The sequence below is a fragment of the Pholcus phalangioides genome, unplaced genomic scaffold (assembly GCF_987345545.1).
Source record: "Pholcus phalangioides strain wild (caught in Gottingen) unplaced genomic scaffold, Ppha-v1.0 ptg000011l_1, whole genome shotgun sequence".
NCBI lineage: Eukaryota > Metazoa > Arthropoda > Arachnida > Araneae > Pholcidae > Pholcus > Pholcus phalangioides.
Genome location: NW_028301604.1, coordinates 1581461 through 1603148, shown reverse-complemented (window position 1 = coordinate 1603148; position 21688 = coordinate 1581461). Strand labels below are relative to the sequence as shown.

Sequence of the window (21688 nt, the reverse complement as noted above, 5' to 3'; positions counted from 1 at the left end):
GTGAGCAATTTTGTAAAATTTTTGTGAACTAATCAACAAATGAACAATTTCTAGAAACTACGCAGAAGGAAAATATGAGAGGAATGTGTGTGAAGTGCATGTATGGTTGTTAGTAGTGTTCCATCACTATGGATACATAGAAATATTATTTGCAACTATTTAAAATGTTTTCAGGTTTTTGACTTTGCTGAAGTGAGGGAGTTGTAAAAAGGAAGAAATTACATTTCTGTTGACAACATAGAACTCAGTGCTCATGAAGTGTGCAGATGGATTTAATCCATGAATTTCTCAAGTAAGTTGAACCTTCATTTTTAATTCTGTGATTTTTATGACACACACAAAGCTTACAATATTCATTAATTTATCGATTTACCCACTTCCTCCATTTCAGGTTAAAATGCTGAATGAAATGACCTTTCAGTGCTGACTTGGAAGTTTATCATCATGTATATTCATAAGTAGCACGATCATACATGTGCACACGAAATGCTTTTGATGATACTGTATACAAGTGTATCTAATAAATTTATTCATGAGTAGTAAATAGGTGTTTCCTGTTTGTGATTGCAATTTTTAATTCGAAAAAATCTATGGATGTTACATTATTGCAGTGAATTTGACGCAAGAATCAGTTGCATAGAAAATTCAAGTGTATTTTTAACAACTGGATGGAATAGAATATCAAGTTAATCTATGCAAATTAGAGTCACAATTTATTTTTTGATTAGATGCAGCTGAAAAAACAAAATGAACAGTTCTAAATAACCTTATTCTAATAACTTTTGTGTAAATACATTATAACAGATGTAATTACATAGTTGATAACTTGCTTGTTATGTTACAGTACAGTGGGGATCCTACCTAAGAAATCTCTGGTGAATACATTTCCCTGAATGAGAGATCACACTTATCTCAAGATAAGAGTTTTTCCAACTGGCCCGCTGATATTGCAAGGGCTCTAATTGTATGTAGCATTTGTTTAGGAATATGGGACGTAAATCCAAATGGCTTTAACATTGACTGAACAAAATGTTCCACATCCTACCCTGATGATTGAACATAACTGCTGTGTCAACCTCTAAGTGGTTATGCTGTGCAGCATGCGTTACATTTTTTTTATGAATATAATTTAGGTGTCGTTGATTCCCTTGGGTTTTTACCCAAGAGGATATATACCTCTGTTATATATACCCTTATTAATTTCCTAATACATACCTCTAAGGTTTTTATATCATAAATGAAACTCCACATTCTGAGTTTTAAAAAAACCCAAGTAAAACTAACAATCTCTATAGTAAAAAAATTTCTATACAAAAAAATTGAATCTAAAAATTTAGTCACTTTCGTGGATATTTAATTTTTTTGTTATGTAATCATTCAAGACCGGGAAATTTTTGAAAACTAATGTTTGCCAAGTATCTCACCCGCAAGGGTTAAAGGGATAAGCTGGTTAAAATTTAATGGAAATGAAAAAATATATATAATTTTCAGGAAAATAACTAATATAAGATATCTAATGAAAAACTCTGAAAGAAACTACTTATTCAAATGAAACCTAAAAATTAACACGTATAAAAGTAAGAGCAAATGTGCATGCCAATGTAAAAAAAAATGAAAATGAGGGAGGGGCAAAATATGTGCGAAATTAATGTAAATTAAGCAATTGTTACCACTAATGTGGAAGAAACATTGATTTTCGATACGTATAGTAGTAGTTGTAAAATGTTTCCTTTACGTTGATAGGTCAAATGATGAGCTGAGCCGAAGAACCGAACTGAATGAACTGAAAGACCTGCTTTTCTCCGCAACCAGTCACGTGATCCTAAGGATAATAGTTAAGGAGAAGGGGAGAATGCGTCTTGGGGAATTCTCCTTGAAGCTCTCTGTTGAGTAGCTCCTTAAGTTAAGGACAAGCGCTGAGTGAGTGTTTTCTAAGGACAAGGGGAGAATTCAGCCCCTGATTGCCAGCAGGGTATGCCAATATCAACTGATTTAAAAAAAAATCATCTATTTAAATCACAAAATTTTAATTTCATTTTTCCCTCATATAGCTTCAATGATATTGAGGTAAAAGTAACCCAAGTATGCATGTTATTGAAAAGGGGTAAAGTTTTTGATTGAAAGAAATACAGAATATCTGGTAAATATACATTTGAACCTTAATTGCTAGAAACAGTGCAGATAGCTGTTCTATTTCTAGATTCTATACATGAAAAAAATTGTAGAAAAATATAAGGAGCTAAACTCAGATATAACTGCACTAAGTATTCTTATTGCATTATAATGGGACACTAGGGCTCCCTTTATAGAAAACAGAAAAATTAGTCTTTGCATAAAACCTTGAATTCTATGCCCTAATTGTTGGTTTAAAACAATAACCTTTTCACACTTAAGCAAAACTAACAATTAGAAAAAAAATTAATTTATTTGGGTCTATCTTTACTAGGACCATTAGAGTTAGATGGACAGGTCTATATGTGGTACCTCAGATCTTAACTTGGAAAAAAACAACCATTTAAAACTGTTAAAAATGTGTACCTCTGGAGTGAAGAGGTTACTATTTGTTGTAATAGCATAAATAATGTTAGACTTGAAATTTTAATATGAAAAGTGAAAAAGTCTAGAGTTTGCTCATTTTTCACCAAAACTCATTAAATCTGTGTAAGAATGAAAATTGTAAATTATTAAGCAACATTATGCAAGTTGGAAACAGATCATAATAAATGCATTTATGAATTGCATGAGAAACAATCTTGTCAATAGAATATGTTTTTCATTTAGTTGATGCTGAAAGAATCTTTGGTTGTATGGTTGTACATTGAGTAAATTGAGAAACTGTACTATATGTGATGCTGAGTTGCCACCAGGCATTTACTTTAAGGACAGGAAACAATTGTGAATAAACGCACTCAAGAAAAATGTTAATTCATGAAGTTAATTTGAACTCAACAATTTTCCATGTTACATAAACACAGATTTATTATGTGCACATTTCTTGGTTGTACTTTGTTTATTATTTGTTTCATATTGTTTGTTTAGTTTATTCATTAACGCTGAATTAAATTTGAGAATTTGGGTAAAAAAATATGCATTCTTAATGATTAACAAGGTTTGTTTAATTAACAAGCAGTCAGTTAATTAAATCAAAAAAATCCGATATTTGAATAAAAAAAATCTAATTTATATATTTAAAAAATCTAATTTATATATTTAAAAAGTCTAATTTATATATTTAAAAAATCTAATTTATATATTTAAAAAATCTAATTTATATATTTAAAAAATATAATTTTATTTATTTTTCTTAAAAATCATGATTTTTCCATACCCTGATTGCCAGATTCTAATACATTTAACAAGACTCAGCAAATCACGAATTTTTCAGACATGCGGCAAAAATATATTTTAAACTAGAATGCAAGAATTAATTACTATTGTGAATAATTAGAATCAGAGTGCCTATATTGAGAACAGCTCTGTGTACTGAGAATAGTGATGCTATACTTAAATGTTTTGTACAGTAAGAGAGAGTTTTTGCTTGCAGTAAAAAAATCAAACAAAATATAGTTTTTTTACTAAATTGTAGTTTTTTAAGATTATTTCTAAACATGTAGCATTTCATAAACAATTTTTAGACATTTGTTCATAAGTAAAATCTTTAAGTGAAGTTATTTATCATTTTAGCCCTTCCAGAAAATATTCTCCTTCATGAGAATATTCTCCAAAAGATTATTCAGAGAAATTTACCTCTCTAACTGCATGAATTATAAAAAAATATTCACACAATTACTTGGAAATAATGTAGTTCTGTCTAAAATTATTAACTCCGACACATCAATCAATATCACCCTGCCAATTTTCGTCAGCGCCAAGTTGCCAATCGTAAAACCTGTGAAAAAATAATACCATTGTGGATCTGCTACCTGTAATGAGGACAAAGAAAAAAAAAACCACAATAGCATCAATAAAAATAAATTCATTCTCCATATTTTAAGGAGATTAATTTTCTCTCACAATTTCCATAACGTTTAGTAAAACTTTTCTGCATAAATACACACAACTTGAAATCTATGGTACAACTTATAAAACTACTTCACCAAACACCAACTCTGGCCATATCGCTATAGTGCAATTTACTGCCATTAGTGAGATGGGTTGGAAGCGAAGGCGCTGTCTATCGGTGGTCGCCTCGAGTTCGTTAGGGAAAATATCTTATCAATATCCTCCCTTGGGTTCGAACCCAGGACCCTGACAACAACCTTCATGATGGTGGACGAGCATCTTACCACCATGCCACTCGGGCACAACTTATAAAACTGTCTTGATTGTAATTAGCATGATCAAATGGTTAAAAAATCTGAATTTATGAAAATAACAAGTTTCTTTGATAGTGAGATGAATTCATCAGAGCATGACATTATGAAAAAATATTCAAAAATTAAATAAATCACACATTATTTAATCCTAGGGATCGGATTTTCATGACCTTCAGATGAAATATCGTTGCTGATCAGGTTTTTTTAACTTATCAGCAATGATATTTCATCATTAGGCCATAAAAATCTGAGCTCTACTTATGACATATATATGAAACTCAAATTTTTTGGTAAATGCAGAGCATTTGACACTTAAACCATTAGATCTTGAGCAAAATAAGTATTTGTAATACTGCAAATTCTTTCTCATGAAGAGCTGAGCGAAGATACATATAATAGCATGTCCTTTCACCTTGATGAGGACTACAATATAGCTTTCTCATGGATTCTACGTGGCATTGGGGGTGGTGGGAAGCTATACTGATCCATAACTGGGGTGGCAAAGCCTTCCACATTAGAGACTACAGAGCAAGACACATATGACAACACACATCTTTCTCTCTCTTTACATTCATCCCAGATATATTTAATAAGATTAAGGTTAGGGGACCTCTGGGAACATCTATGCATCCTTGTGTCTGCGTGTGAAGTGTTCAATCATCTTACTTGGTCAAAATTCAGGAGCAGTGGGTTGTTGCACTGTCTTGTGACTCTGCAGGGTTCTAGACACATAAATAGATACACATGATCTGCCAGAAAATTCCTGTACAATTTGCTAGTTAGCTATGCACATGACAGCAAATATATATCATAAGACTAATTTCATCTCATGTATAAATAGTTTATTGGAGGATACCAATCCTCCAATCTAACTGTAATTTCGGAATTTCAATCGAACGGAATCTAAACTGTAGCAGCTATCATGCTGACGCACGAGAGCTGAGTGGCTTGGTGTACTTGATGGCTCACTCTTACCCTATGCGTATCTAAAATCACCTATAATAAACTTTTCTATGTGTTGAGGGTCTGATAATTGTGTTCCTACAAACACCCTTATCAGTGTGCTTTGTGACATATGGCAAGAACAAGTACCCATGACTGGTTATGTGGCTGCTCACGTGTTATTTTTGCCCAATTTGGAAATTTGTGAGGGATCTAATGCACTATGACCCCATTGGTACCACAAGAGCTGGCCATCAGCATCCCCTTTCATCGACACATTGTATACCAAGGGTGCTCAGCATTTTCAAGAATGCAGGCCACTGAAGTGATTTAATAACCTGTCATGAGCCACAATGAATAAAATAACTCAAAATCTTGAATTTTGAATATAGCATAATGAAGATTTTGAACAGCAATCAGGATCACTATTTTCCATCGGACCAAACTTCATAGAATTTTGATGCATCTTTCACCAGTTGATGTGATTGATTATCATACAATGTAGGTGTGGGTTCTCATATAGCTGAGCAAGATCTTTTAGGCCAAGACTTTCAGTGGGTTCTTTATATTGATTTTCTTGTCCATCCACTGTTATGGTGTAAAAAATTTTAAATAAATGAAGTCGATCCCCTGGTGTCTCGTCTAGAGCCTGTCATCCTCCCTATTATGAAAAGACTTAGGAATGGAGGCCACAGACCACATCAAACTTCTCAGAGGGCCACATCTGAATCACAAGAAATGGCTTGAGAATTTATGTTATATAGAATAGAATAGTTTATTAAGAAAGAAGGGGAAAAAACACAATATATATAAATATATAAATACAATATTCTACTCAAGGGCTCACTATACCATGATAGTTTTAACTGTGGGTTTTTACCGGATTTTACATATTTGCAGCCCATGTAAACTTGACTGTGGTACAGCAGAGACAAAGCCAGGAACATCAAAAAAGCATTTGAAAATAAAACAGCAAATGAACAAACCATTAAGTGGAAGTTCTAAAAATTCTGAACAGGTATGATTACAACTCTTGAAAATCAATTAAGATCACTCAGCATTAGCCATCAACAATACAGACTAGACTGAAAACAATAGAGAAGTCTGATTCTCCCCAAACTTAGTTTAGAATTGGAAGTTTGCTGTGTTTTATTCACTCAGAACAGAACCTCCTCCATCATTTTTTATCATAATTACACATGACAAAATACGAATTTCAAAAAATAATTGTCACCAATCTCTGTGTGATAACTATATGCACACACGGTTTCAAAATATAAGCCAAAAGGGCATCCACAGAAGGTAATGTTGCAGTTATCATTCACTATCTGTTTTTGAAATGCAGAAAAACGATTGATGAGAATTACTGTACACAGATACAATGCATTGAAAATTGTGTTAATGAAGTTGCCTAGATTGTTCAACAGAGTTGAAATTTCACTAGCTGATGACAACTGGGCGAGGTGACAAGAACAACAATGCAAAAATCACACAGCTTGTACTCTGAGACTCTCTTTCTCACTTACCATACTTTTCAGACCTTGCTTTGCTGTTGTCATAAGTAAAAAAAACTGAATCAAGGACATGCTTATGTCCTCTAAATGAATTCAGAGATGCCACTGTACTTTAATTTACCTGGATCCCGGGACCCAGGTTATTCAAAAAATCTGGGTCCTTTTTGAGTGAAAGTGGGTCCCTCTCAAAAAAAAATGTATCTTGAAAAAAATTATGCCCCCATTATTCACTGGTATCTCTATGAATTTTCTTCCAGCATGCCCCAGGTCTTTGATCATGTGCTTATATTTCTTCATTGAGACTGAGCGGAGGGTCATGTTCTGGGTAGGAGAAGGGTATCTGTGAATCAAGTATAATTCATTTCTAAAAACATGTCTATCCAAAGATTCATTTACTTTTATTGTGTACAAGTAGGAAAAGTTTGCAAAGAAGCTCATTAGCACTGAGAATTTAATGTATGCAATTCCCCCACATGTAATAAACCTAAAATAAATATACAGTTATACAAATACAAGGCCACAACAGGCAAAATGCCCAACAAGGTGGCTGAGAAAAAGATGCCAATAACAAGTATGGATGTCATATATTACTAAAATACAGCAACCCAATTAAAAATGAAATCAAAAAATTATAAACAATATATATACATGACAAAATATTATACAATGCCCATAATGTATTTATGGTTGTCTTATTCTAAGTATGGATGATTCCGCTTATAACGTTTCTCCCATTTAGAACATTTTTCCACCTAGTACAACTTATTTTCATGGTCCTAACAATGAGTAACGCTCATTAAGAGATCCCATTTAAAGTGTTTTCCTATTTACAATGTTTTTATGACGGTTTTTTGAAAAACATTATAAGCAGGATCCATTCTAATTAACAGTTAGGCACACATTTATATATTTACTAATAAATCAATCTAAATTCCCTTCTGATTGATTTTACATTTCATTAAAAAAATCTTAGCACTTTCAATATATGCTGATAAAATTTAAAGCAAATTTGATTCTCTTTCTCTCTCAGACACTTATCTTCTAATTCCCTATTCATACTGTGGTTTTCATGGTAAAACGATTTTATTTTCCCTCCCTGATGATCCACCACTCTGATGTCGCCATTTAACTGCCACATATCTCACACCTGAATATGGGAGCTATGTCAGGTTTGTGTTGGAGAAACTTAACAGTGTGCTTATGTGTGTTTGTCCAGCATTTGGCATGTTTTGTGTTCAGTATAGGTGGTGCCATCTATCTAGCATCGCAACTAGATACTTTTTCAAACAGAGCAAGCACACATTTTGGCACACCCATGTAATGCAGAAAAAGCAGTTACAAAGGGCGAATTTTGTGCCCCCCACCTCTAGCTCAGATCCCAGGACACTAGACCCGCCTGTCCCTCCACCATCCCAGTTGCAGCCCTGCATCTATCCTCCAAACTGGTAATACATGCATTTGAAGTTTAATGTGTACATATTTATGTTGTAGGGCTGTGTGATCGCTATGGCAACTTGAAAAACTTGCCAACTCAAAATTTGAAAATCTAATAGAAAATTATATTTTTAGCTGATTACCATTGCACAATCACAGGTTTCAAACTCAGATTTTCACCAAAAGCAAAATTTGGGGGTGGGTTATAAGGGGCCTCTTCCCCCCCCCCCCCCCCAGATCAGAAATTAAAAATATTGGAATAAAATAATTTCTTTTATAATATCTGTTAATTTTAAATTGTTTTCGAGTGTTAGTGACTCAAACTTTCTGTGAAGAATTAGATCCTTCTGCCCCCTCCAAAAGCCGATTCAGCATACACACACATTTTCACGATGTGGAACGGTAACTACCACATAGCAGCTAGATGACAAAACTGTGGATATTCCAGGTCGAGTTTTTACAGATTTGGTTTTTTTCCCCATGATCTCAGGAAAGTTTTACAATTTGAATGGGAGTTCCAATCCTTTACGATTTAAAAAAAAATGCACATTCACAATATTGTAGAAACAAGGTGAATTTACGGCGTAAAGATGCTATCTATGAATGCCGGCAGATAGCAGCGGAAGTACCATAATTTTCAGTATGTAACCGGAAGGGAGAAAATCCGCAGGGGAATAAAAACTCCAAAATTTGACAATTACACAGCCCCTCATTTAGGGCAGATGAGATATCCCTCATCTTATTCTTCAACAACACGCGTGTATATCAATACAGTACAGTACAAAGTAGTAAAACCATTTTTTCAAGGTCATGCGATCATGATACATGGTAAAAAGAAGAAAAAAAAGTTGGAGAGGTTATTCTCTCTACTTTTTTCTTCTTAGAACTAGGAAAGAATGCATCCCAGAGGACGCATGAACAAAATTTTTATGTGTCCTTTTCCGAAATTCCGTGTATTTGACGTGTTATAGTGCATCAAAAGTTATGCGTCTAGAGAGGTCAAATTAGTGATAGTAAAGGTCATAGAGTGACCATGCATCCCATATATTTTATGAGATCACCATCCGAGAGAAGAACCCTCACATACTCACCCCGGGGTAATGTAGGGTCATGTTACCATGATTACCACAAGGAGGTAGAGTGCCGGATTTGCCCATCGGTGGTGTACACCCTCCCTGCCATTCTCCCAGTATAGTTGTTAAATTAAACTCTCGTTCAGAATAGATTTGATATTTAACAATATAATAGTGAATAATAACAACTCAACACCACTAATTGCATTGCTGTGGCTTATTTCCATTTCAAACAGTTTAAAGAAAATTCAAGGATCAAGCACATAACTCTATTTCGAATATAACCAATCAGAACATTTCTTCAGACTTACAAGAAAGCACTTGACTTCATTCTGGCCACACAGTGTCTGATATATATATGGAAATAATTTTTTTTTTCTGCTGACCTAGGAAACCAACCCAAGTAGAAATCCTAGCAACATAATAGTGGTCATATATATAATTTTTATGATGAAAGCTACATACATAGTGTGTTTGAAACACATCAGGATTTTGTGCTTCCTGGTCATTTGCCTTTTGGCAGTTTTACACTTTATTGTTTAATCTGATACACTTGAAATATTTTTTACTTATTGATTTCTGATAAAACTAGAAAATAAGTATAAAAAATTATAAGACTACCTCAAACAATCGTACTATTTGCAGAATTTGTAATGCATATCCTGCTCGAACAGTAAAGAGTTCATCAAGACTTGTAGCAAGAGGAATATAACCTCCCTGAGATATTACGGTCCTACCACATCCACCATAGACTTTAGGTATTGGCATATTAATGCCTGACCTAATCTGAAACTAAATGAACAAATGAATATCAGAAATGTTGACTTATAAAAGATGAAAAAATATCAAGCTTTCACAAACAAAAAATATGAGATAATATGATAATTCCAGTAAAATTAGAGTAGAACTTCATTTGAAGATTTTGTAATGTTTGACTGTCATTTAATAAGTAAATCATCTCAAAATTTTGCACATGCTAGTGGTAGACATTTTTAGAAGTGGATTATCAAGTGATACCAGGGCTTGATAAATTGAAAAAAATAAGGATCCAGCTAAATTTTCTGGAACCAAATATTTTTCCCCCAAAAAAGAATGACCAAAATAGTTTTTTAGGCTTTAGTCATTACACTGAGAAAATTTCAAGCACAAATGCAGAATTTTTAGTCATCATGGCGATCTGAGATTTGCAAAGCCCTGAGTGTTGCAACGTCCAGACCAAAGCTGCATTAAGAGTAAGTGTAAACAGTCCTATGTGGATAAACTGGAACACAAAACGGCATCAGCACCCTCTCTGTTAAGGTATGAGTCTGCTGGCCTGTGATTGGCTGCTAGCTTTGGGTGGGAAGCCGTCTTTTTCCCCACCCGGTGCCTTAGGTAGGTTGCTTGAGGTTTTTTAGGCTAGTTCTTTACCTCTAAAATTATGAAAAAGGTCCTTTTTAGGATCAACTAAAATTCTCTGCCTAGCTGATGTTATTATCTATTAGATTTGCCTAGGTATCTCAAATTTTATTGCAGTTGCATGATGTTTGCAAAATGAACATAAAAACGGGAATCTATATGTAGTTTTCCAAAAGACAACAGACAAGTTTAAAAATTTCCCTTTTCCTATTTTATATTATTTTCAAGAAAATGTAGATAAAATATACTATTTTAGAATTATATGAGTCTATCGACAGAAGATAAAGTAAAAATAATATATTTGCCGCTCATAGCTAATGAATGTTAACACAATTGAATAATCGACGTTTCGATATACCCAAAATTCCAAAACGAACACGGCTATACACGTTTCGGAACTATATGAAGTTCCTTCATCAGTAGCAGAAACAAAGAAGAAAGAAAAATATTGAAAAACTCCTTATAGCGGGAGTTACTCGCTGTTGTAGACAAGAGTCAAATTCAAAATTTTGAATTTGTATATAGAAACATTGATTATTCAATTGTATTATCAAACCCACAAGGTAATTCATTTCTAATGAATGTTAGTTTTTTGATTTTTTTTTATGGTGATTTCATCATTTTTAATCCATGACAGTGGTCATGAAATGCTATTAGTACTCAACTGGAATTGGAATACTGCTTAGTTCACTTGTTTACATTTCAAATGTGATGTATAGAATAATTAATAATTTTTAATCATGATGCTTGAATAATTAATTTTCCTTTGTATTTTGACATAAACTCTGCTTGAAAAGCTTTCTTTGGTGATGAGTAGTTAGTTCTCACATCACTGACGGCTAATTTAGCAGCGCCAATGATGACTCGAGTGTGGGTCATGACATTCATTCATTCAAACCAAGCACAACTCCGGTCTACAGCCATAGACAATTTACTACAGATTGAGTTGTGCCATGTGGGTCATGACAGGACCACCAAACATGACATTTTCAGAAATGCAGAAATTTCGCTGCCTTTCTTCAACACTGAGTGGATACGCTTAACTTTAAAGTGGTTTTGGTCCAGACCGGACCAGAATTAAACATTTATGTTATTTACTGGCCTATTAGGACTATCTTATGACTTAGAACCTACCCAAAAATGGTTTATGATAAAGGAAAGACAAGTCTGAGCATGCAAACCTAATAGTGTGAGCATAATCAAGAAATTATTACTCCGATCAAAACACTGCAGTTTTGATCAGCTGTTTAGTTATTGATAATTTCTTATTTTTTTCATAGTGGATTCCAAACACTGTTAACTTACAAATGTAAGTTTTCACACAGGTGTTTTTTTTCCATTAAAACAACTTTATGTTTGGAATTTTGATTCTTTACGAAAATCTGAGGGGGGGGGGAAATCCAGGTATTTTCAGGTACATTATGAGCATCAATGAATAAACTTTTATTAACCCTCTGGCTGCTCATCCCGCGATTTCCACGGGCAACTCAAATGTAGCAAAATCTGCTCATCCCGCGATTTCCGCGGGCATGTGTTTTTCTTCCTTTATTGAGAAGCGCATCCCGTTTTTTCCCCGTTTAACCACTGAAAAAAATTATATACAGTATTAGACGTTTCATTTACGTTTTGGCCAACAGATGTCATTAGTTGTCCACTAAATTGCGGCATTTGAAGGCACGTGGTATTACCACTCAAACTTCACTTTTTGAGTGAAAAAAATTACACAATTTTTGAAGCAATTTTGGTCCACAAATTGAGCAGTCAGAGGGTTAATAGGTCTTTTCAACATGTACTCATCTAACGAATTGGTACATGTTGGAATGTGTGCGCGTGTAGTGAACCTTCCGTGAAGTTTCACTTTAGTGAAAAAGTCAAACTTCACGGTCAACAAATATATTGTTTGTTTCTGTGTAATGTTTGTTATGAGTAGTGCTGCCATCTGCCATCAACTTTTCTAACTATGTATAAAGTGTAATAACTGAACATACCATTGTAGGCCTGTTGCTCTCTGCAGCAAGACTTTTTAACAGGAAGATCGGCTCACATTTGTGCCTCAAAGTTGGAGAACCACAGAAAACCAACTTCAGCTGACATATAGATTGACTGTTCATCTTTTCCATCTACGCTTTATTTTATGATCACAAATTCTAGCCAACACATATTTTTTGATGCCCCAAACCTATTACCTATACCCATCCCAAGAGCAAAGTATATGAAAACCCAGCTATAGTTAGTAGGCCCACTTTATCTTTATTTGCAACACAAGAGGGGATCTGTATAGAGCATTTAATACATAGAAATAATATCAAGAAAATGCCATTGGCTCTTTTTTTTCTTACTGTGATACATACAGCAATGTTGCATTCATTCTGTAAAATAACCTACATTGATTATCAAATTACACAACAACTATCAAGTTACATAAACAGAAAGGAATAAAGCAAATTACAGTCCAACCCTGATGCAATTACAGTGAAACTGCCATAGGTGGTCACCTCTATTCCACAGCCATCTTCCCTTTGCAGCATTTTTTTTTTGGAACAGACAAAGGCTTCATAGACATAATACAAAAATTTTTAAGAGACCAACACGCAAACTAAGCACATACGTAGGAAAAGGTTGGTGGAGTGTTTCATGATCCACTTGGGCTCATCTACCACTCCCTTTTGTTTGGCAGAATAGGTCGGATTCACCCTGTATGTTGTAAACCTTTACCTTAAAAATTAAAAACCAAATTGTGAAAGAAAAATTCAGAAAAATGAGTTTACCAAAAATTCTTGACTTCATGGAATGAAAATTAGTATTGATACATACATAAATATTGTATATGTATTTGGTTTTTGGATTATTGTAAATCCTTATAAATAAATTGGGCATAAGATTTTTTTTGTTTGATATTTTTTTACATACCCTCCTTCCTGAAGTGGTTTTTTTTTCCTGTCTACCATCCTAAAGCTTCTGTTCAGCAGGTATATACACAGAAGGCCACTTTTTTACGGAACGCCAAGCGACCATCTTAGAGAAGTTTCACTGTAACTGGATTGACAGTTATACATGGGATTGTATGCACAATTGTGATTGTTGTACAATTCACTAATGGGATTGACAGTTTAATTTGTTAAATAGTAAATTTCGGATTCAAATGTGTACATAATAATTCAATACACTAACTTACTTTGCCAAGTACATAGGTAGGGTGTAAAAGCAGGCTGGTAAACATAACTAGTTGTTCATCTTGGCTAAAATACCCATCAAAATTTTCATCAAAAATTTTGGTTAATGTTTTCAAGAGGCGATCAGTGGCACATCTTGATATTCTGTTAATGGAAATAATTAACTCATAAAGAAATGGTTTTAAATATTATTTGAATATTTTAAATCTTCTCTAAACTTGATACTACATTAAATCATTATACTCAAATTCCCTTTCCTCTCACACCTTATTTTAAAACAGATTTAATGAATATGAAGTTTTTAATAACAAAATAGACTATAAAAATAACATTTTCATCCAACACAAAAAAATTAAGCTGCCAGTAGAAAAAAAAATCAGCAGCAGGTGAGCAAAAAATCCGCTCTAAATTAGCTCTCTAACTTGGAAGTCTCTGTCTCTCCCAGAGCCATTTAACTAAAAAGGTAAGAGAATGCATGGATGGACTTTTATCATATCTCATGCATTTTCATATATGTATGGTTTGGTTACCATAAAATCTCTTGCAGGGAATAATCCCACACTGTGAAGGAATTCTGGGAAGAACACTGAATGGTACAAAGTTATATAGACAGGTGCAGTCACAGTTATGCAAATTATGTTGTGAATGTCATTATGTCCTCCCCTTAATTTTTGAACTTGATAAACAAATTCTCCCCATGCAGCTTTTCTTCTTTAATAATTAGAACCACCAACCAAATGATTGATAATAAATTTCAATTATGCAATTTATTTAAATAAATATTAAAACACTGGTAATTCAAAGATTTTTGCCATGATACTGACAATCAAATTAACGATGATATATTGTATTTTAATATATTACTTACAGAATCAATTTACTTTTCAACACTTGTAGCAATTTTACATCTAATCAAGAAAACATCGACCATTATTTACTCTGAAGTAGTTATGCATCATAAAACTTACGACTTATTTTCTTATTTTTCCTCTTTAGATGTTCTTTGCTCCTTTCATTAGCTCAATACATTTCTTGTCTAGGTGCATAACTTAGTTAATGAACTTGTATAATTGCAGTAGATTCCATTTTCAGTTTCATGTTTTATTTATCCAAGAAATTCACCGACACATAACCCCTTTCACAGAAAGGTATATACACCACACAATAAAATATAATCAGTAAACTTTTAATTTATACAAAGAATTACAATTAATGTAATTTTTTAAAATTAGATTTACACAGATATTCGGCCGAATACCTAAGCATTATTTGGCCAAATCAAATATTTGGCAAAAGGGCCGAATACCAAATAGCAGCCAAATATTCGTTCCATCTCTGTATATATACCAGGTGTATAAGTATGAAATGCAGATTTTTTTTCAAAAAAAACACGTTAAATTCGGAAGAATGATAAAAAGTGCTTTATTCAAAGTATGCTCCATTGCTTGTTATACATTTCCCCCATCTTTCCTGAAATTTGTGAATACCACGCCAGTAAAAATCTTCCCCTTTTGCTGCGAACTATTCATCGAGCTATTTTTTCACATCTTCATACAAACCAAAGCGCTGCTCAGAAAGTGTGTGACCCATCAATGCAAACAAGTGGTAATCGGAAGGAGCCAAGTCTGGTGAGTAAGCCGCATAGGGTAGAACTTCCAGCTGAGTGCTTCCAATGTGCCGCGAATAGCTTTTGCCGTATGTGATGGAGCATTGCACATTGACATGGGGCATTGCAATTGGAAACAGCTTGTTGACTAACGCCCAATTGCTCTGCGAGTTGTTTTTGTGTCTGTGTAGTATCATCTTCATCCACCAATGCTTCCAATTCCACATCTTTTTTTTTTTTGCGGTTTTCCATGTTCCTTGTCTGCAACATAGAAGTTGCCACTTTTGAAACACCGAAACCATCATTCACACAGATCTTGTGATGGAGCATGTTCACCATAAGCTTCTCGAAGTAATCGGTATGATTCAGCAGCAGTTTTCTTCAAATGAAAACAAAAAAATTAATGCTGTTCGCGAATGCTCTTTGTTCAGTATAACTTTCGACATATTGAACACAACAATACAACACTATGCACACACTTTCCAATTTATCACTCGTGCGCATCTGACACTTGTTGATGACACAACAAAATGGTGCAGTGTCAAATCTTTATAGCACAAACTGCATTGGTGCACCATCTGTTTTCTGAAATCCGCATTTCATACTTGTACACCTGGTATAGTAATAATCTAAGTATATCTATGATTTATGTGAATAAATATTAAAGATAATCACTATAGTAAGAACTGTGGCAACGACCCATGGTCGCGTCCTATAGGGGGGGAAGTCCCTGTATCTCATCTCAAAATGTTCATGGTTGGGGGACGACCCAATTACTGGGTAACAGCCAAGAAAGATCATAAAAAAATTTAAATGAAGGGAAAAAAACAAATGTGATGAGCGGGAATCGAACCCATAACCTTCGGATTGCCAATGCAACAAACTGAGAAAAAAAGTAGCGTTTTAAAGACTATCCGCTTCTTTATTGCTAGGGGGAAATTTTGCAGCTACCATGCTTACTATCCTCTGTACTTGAGAAATAAAAAACACCTTTTCCTATTTACCATCAGTGATACATTAAGTAGAAACACTGAGCATCCTGGACCCCCCACTTCCCAATAATCCACAAACATATAATGCCTCTCTCAAATGGTTTATGTTCTGTGTGTTGGAGCTTTTGCTCTGAGGTACCACTATTCTACCATACACCAGAAAAAAAACACGCAGGAACTAAAGATCAATTGATTTTGAGACATACTGTCAACAAAGTGAAAGTAAAATACATACTCACAAAAGAAATTTCTCATGCGAGATTGAAGTAATGTTATCATAATTCCTCATATATAATCCGCAGAAGCAAATTTTGCAATGTTGAGAAAAAATATTATTGGTGTGTATGTATAGTTCAGTACTTGACAAATTAAAAAAAATCTAAGTGCCAGCCAAATATTTTAAGAACCAAGAATTTCTTTCTCTAGAAAAATAATGGTTTTTTCAACTTTTCTTGGAAATAGTGACTCTCTTTCATGCTCATTCATTTTTTGTCGTCCTCATACTGTAATTTAGTAATTAGGCCTACACATGAAAACTTTTAGGCACCAATACCAATTCTTAGTCACCATACAGACTAGAATTTGTGAAGTTCTGGTATAATGCTAATTGCAAATATCATAGCTGCCAACTTTGGGGAATGAGAATTCGGGAGGTTTTCGCGGGGATCCGAATTTTGTACATATAGTCTAATAAATATGAAAGGGATATTTGAAAACATTTTAGGGATTTTTCATTAGCAAAAGTGAAAATGTAGGAATATTTTCTCATTGCAAAAACCCGTCATCATGCAAACCATCTCCAGTCATGGCCAATCAGTAGATTAAATTAGTGGTTCTCAACCTGTGGCTGTATGGCCCCCTTGCAGTCCTGGGATATTCTAGGCAGCCACGGGAGAATGTCAGAAGAAAGGTGATCGACGACAGGTGGTGAAGGGAGTCATAGAGAGCTGTGAAGAGAAAAGCTTTAAAAGTGAAACATGGTTGAAAAATATTACTAATCTTTCAGAATTCATCTGATCTATCCATAGAACCTGGGGCATCTTAACCCTTGGGTCTACATGGGCATGACCCGGGTCTTCATGTCTATAATGGAGGGAGGGGGACTGCACTATATGGGATCCGATACTATGATTTTCATATATAAGCTGTTACTTCCAGCTAAGTATGGAGGGCCACCAGAGTAACGATTGATGTGTTGGGAGGGTCGATTTACCGTTCATGTTCGTTGGATCGTCCCGTATTTTACACAGACCGTTTTTTACAATAGGCCTATAATTTACCTATAATTTGACTCCTGAGAGAGATGATAATCCACCATTTGAATCCGTGCCTAGCCAGGTTTCAAGAGATTGATCTGATTTATAAAAACTTCATTCATAATAAAAAAATAGAAAATATCTCACTCTTGGATGAGGGTAGAGGGGGCCCTGAATAGGACAGGGGGGCCACGAGAAAAAAATGTGATCCATAGGGGGGCCATAAGCTGAAAAAGGTTAACACTGGGTTAAATTGCCTGTTATTATTACTTTGAAGAAATCAAATCTTACCAACCAAAAAATCCATCGAGTATGAAACAGGACATAAACACAATGGCACATATAGTCTCAAAGCAGATACACAAAAACACAATTATGCTAATTTTGAAAATAAAAAGGCTGGATTAATGCTTTCCGATTGGCAAATTTTGTGTTTTCCCCTAAACATGAAACATATATATATTTTGTGATTTGAGTTTGACACAATGGCGACAATTTACACAATGCGTGTGACATCATATAAAATCAAAACTAAAGCAATTCTTCTTGAGTAAATTCTTGGGGAATAATTTTTCCCCTAAATGTAGTGATTTTTTACAATCATGAGCAGAATTCCAGAGGTATGAGAATTTTTAAGGAGTCTGGGAGATGTATTAGAAATCTGGGAGACTTAGCGGCTATGAAATGCTATTCACCAATGAAAGGTGTTTTTCATGTTCCAGCAGGAAAAAATTTAAATTTTTCTACTTGCATCAAAGCACCATCATATTAATCATAATACTTTTTTTTAATAAGCTTCATCCCCCTTTGGTTGTCAATGAAAATAGCATCCCAGAGTTATTCTGCTGTTGCACCGGCTTTAGCAGTGATTAAAGATTTCATTGCCAACACATTGCAAAATTGAATTTAAAAAAAAAAAAGCTTGTTAAAACAGGTAGCAATATCAAGAAATGATATGTATTTCCACAGCCAAAGAATAGGTGTGTGTGTGTTTGATTCAGATAAATGCAATAGTCATTTCATCAATTAATAGTATCCCAAAAGGGAAGAGCTTGGGTAATTTTGTCCACTGTTCTGACACTAAGTAGTTTCACAAAAATTATGAGTTACGTACCTACTTGCGGCCCTGTGTAGATGTGAAGTAGTATTCTTCTGTGGGGATTCCCCAGAAGTTTTTGCAACAAAAAATCGTTGGGAATGAAAAATTTGGTAACTGTTATCATTCTGAAGAATACTAGTACCTGTAAGTGGGACATAAACAGCTACTCGCAAATGACATAGGCCATATATAATTAAATAAGGAGGCTGCTCCTATCTGTGATACCCTTTTAAGTGTAAAAATTAGCCGAGGAGATCTGAGAATATAGCCGGAAACTCAACATGAAGTTATTTAAAAACAACATGAGAGTTTGAATCAGAGCAGAGAATTGATACTCACCATTAGTTTCGCTATCATAATTAAGTTCATCAATTAATTTAATTCATCATCAGGGCAGTAACTAGGCAGGTGCACCCTCACAGGGCCCACTTGGAAGGGGGGGCCAGAAGGGGCCTAAATTCAAATTCTTTTGAAGCACAGGAATGGCTAGCTACGGCCCTGTCCATCATAATTAAGATAGTCTATTAATCTAGATAACAAAATTTCTCTCAAAGACTGTGATTCGAATTGAAATTGAACAACATTACTGAGAACGTAAACTCATTTTTTCTTTTACGTGACTACAGAATTTTTGAACTTACAATCTACAGCAGTGTTTCTCAACCCCAGTCTGCCCATGACCCCTTTGGACCTTATTTTATTCTTGTGCCCCCAGTCTCTTATTCAGGGATCCCTTACCATCAAGGAACATGACCTTTTCTACTTATTGAATTCAGTCAGAACTATAAGTTCATAATGAACAAAAATTTTATAAATATGATCTATCACCAAACACCAACTCTGGCTATATCGCTATATTGCAATTTACTGCCATTAATGAGATGGGTTGGAAATGAAGGTGCTGTCTGCTGGTGGTCGCCTCAAGTTTGTTCGGGAAGATATCTTATTATATATCCTCTCTCAGGTTGGAACCCCAGACCGTCACAGCAACCTTTGCAGTGACAGACAAGCATCTTACCACCGGAACAGCTTCGGTATAAGGGACACGCCAACTTGGCGACTTTTTTCCGATGATAAGTCACCAGCGCCGACGCACTGTGCTCTGCATTGCCGTTGTTCTGCTGGGTTGTCGTTGTTCTAAAACGTTCTTTCTGTTAAAAAATACAGCCTGGTGGCAATGGTTGTTGTTTTTCCCTGTTCCTAGCGCGTCTTTTGAAATTTTCAAATGGGCCTTCTCCTTTCCATTCTCTCTCTTTTTTTCTTCCAAATGACGTTACCTTATAGCCATGGCATTTTGAATGATTTGAAAAACCGTTGGGAGATTATATATACAGAAGGACGAGAAAATGATCTAACGTAGTGTGTAGGTCAGATTAATTAATTATTGGATATCTCTCAGGTTGCACCTTTAATATTTTCCAATATTTATTCTTTTCTGCATACAGGATGCCCCTGTATCATTTTTATTTATTTTTCTTATTTGTTTTATTTAAAAGAATCTGGATATCTGGAAGGAGAGTCCGGTTATTTAAGAGTGGATACCTTATGTTGTTTTGATGTTTAGTCTTAGATAGTCATATTTTTATTATTATAATTATGCTTGTTGGTTTTAGCATTTTTATGCTTGCTTGAGCGTCTCACAGCCTCATACCATATTTATTAACGAACCCAGAAATCATTTATAATCCAGGTCTTATTTGTTTTCATGATATTTATCATATTGTTTTTTATGCTGGCAATTTTTTTTTCGGTGCCCGTAATGTGTCTAATGGCCTTGGCGACTTTTGATGAGGTCGTCAGACATGTTTGGCACAGATAATCGCCAAGATGCCCCTTATACCGAAGCTGTTCCGAGTTCAATGAGCTATCTTCTTGTGTGGGTCTATTCATGGCTGTCTCAATACCATGGGTCCCAGGGCAGAGTGATTTTCTGGGATCCCATACTTAGCTGGTGTAGCAATAGCTTACATATTCACATACGTACACTAAAACGTCATAGCACTAGAGATTTCACCATGTTGGCCCCTATAGACATGAGGTCCCTGGCTATGGGCGCATGGGTTAAAATGACCCTGGTTCTATGGACAGCTCTGCTAGATCCTGAAAGCACTCAGATTTTTACCCATCATATTCTACTTGAAAGCTTTATTTCTTCAGTTCTCAGTGGCTCCCTTCGCCACTCACCTGTGGCACCCTTAAAATGTCCCAGGACTGCGAGGAGGCCATATGGCCACGTTTGAGAAAAAATTATCTACAAAGTGCAAAATTACAAAACGAAGAAAACTCACACGACTTTGTTCACAGTATCGAAAACACCATGTACAGCTTGAAGATTTTTTACTGTCAAGGTTTGTCTTTTGGCTAGGTAAGTCCTACGAACCACCTCAGTGGCATCACATACATCTCCAAAACTGGAATTGATGCAAAGGAAATTCTCGAACCTTTTCCATTCTTCTCTCGATGGCGAACTAACAAGAACTCGTTCTTTCTGCAAAATAGCATTTTTAAAAACCATTTTATCGGTTTCGCTAATCATCCCATCCCCGGTAAAGATCAGAGCATTCAAATCCATTTCACGACAACCTCGGTAACCCAAACATACAGGGCACTTGTGACGTTCAACAAAACTAGGAATTTGATAAGCATTTTTCATCGGTCCAATGATATGATTATCAGGTACCCGAGGGAAAATCCAGTGAAAAATAACATACACACACAATATAATTATAGCAAAGACAACTCTCCGTGACTTGAAAACTCTCATACAATCCATAGTGAAATTTGGTTGTTGAATACGCAATAAACGCAAAAATCACACCAAAAACTAATTTATTTCACGGAAAATGATTTAGTATTTGACTTATCTGTCAAATTTTTATTTTGCC

The 21688-nt window shown here is 34.8% G+C and overlaps 1 protein-coding gene across 3 annotated transcripts in view; it reads right to left on the bottom strand.

The window, feature by feature from the left end:
• Nucleotides 1-21688, bottom strand: part of LOC149079927 (uncharacterized) — a 36937-nt gene extending 15249 nt beyond the window's left edge. For all 3 annotated transcript variants that reach the window (XR_016193515.1, XM_089238812.1, XM_089238813.1), the window contains exons 1-4: nt 21092-21688; nt 13853-13994; nt 9901-10071; nt 3791-3923 (exon numbers count right to left, since the gene is read on the bottom strand). Coding sequence is in view for 2 of the 3 variants with exons in the window: in XM_089238812.1 (XP_089094938.1) it covers nt 3791-3923; nt 9901-10071; nt 13853-13994; nt 21092-21576 (931 nt within the window). In the remaining variant the exon portion in view is untranslated. The remainder of the gene's footprint in view (nt 1-3790; nt 3924-9900; nt 10072-13852; nt 13995-21091) is intronic.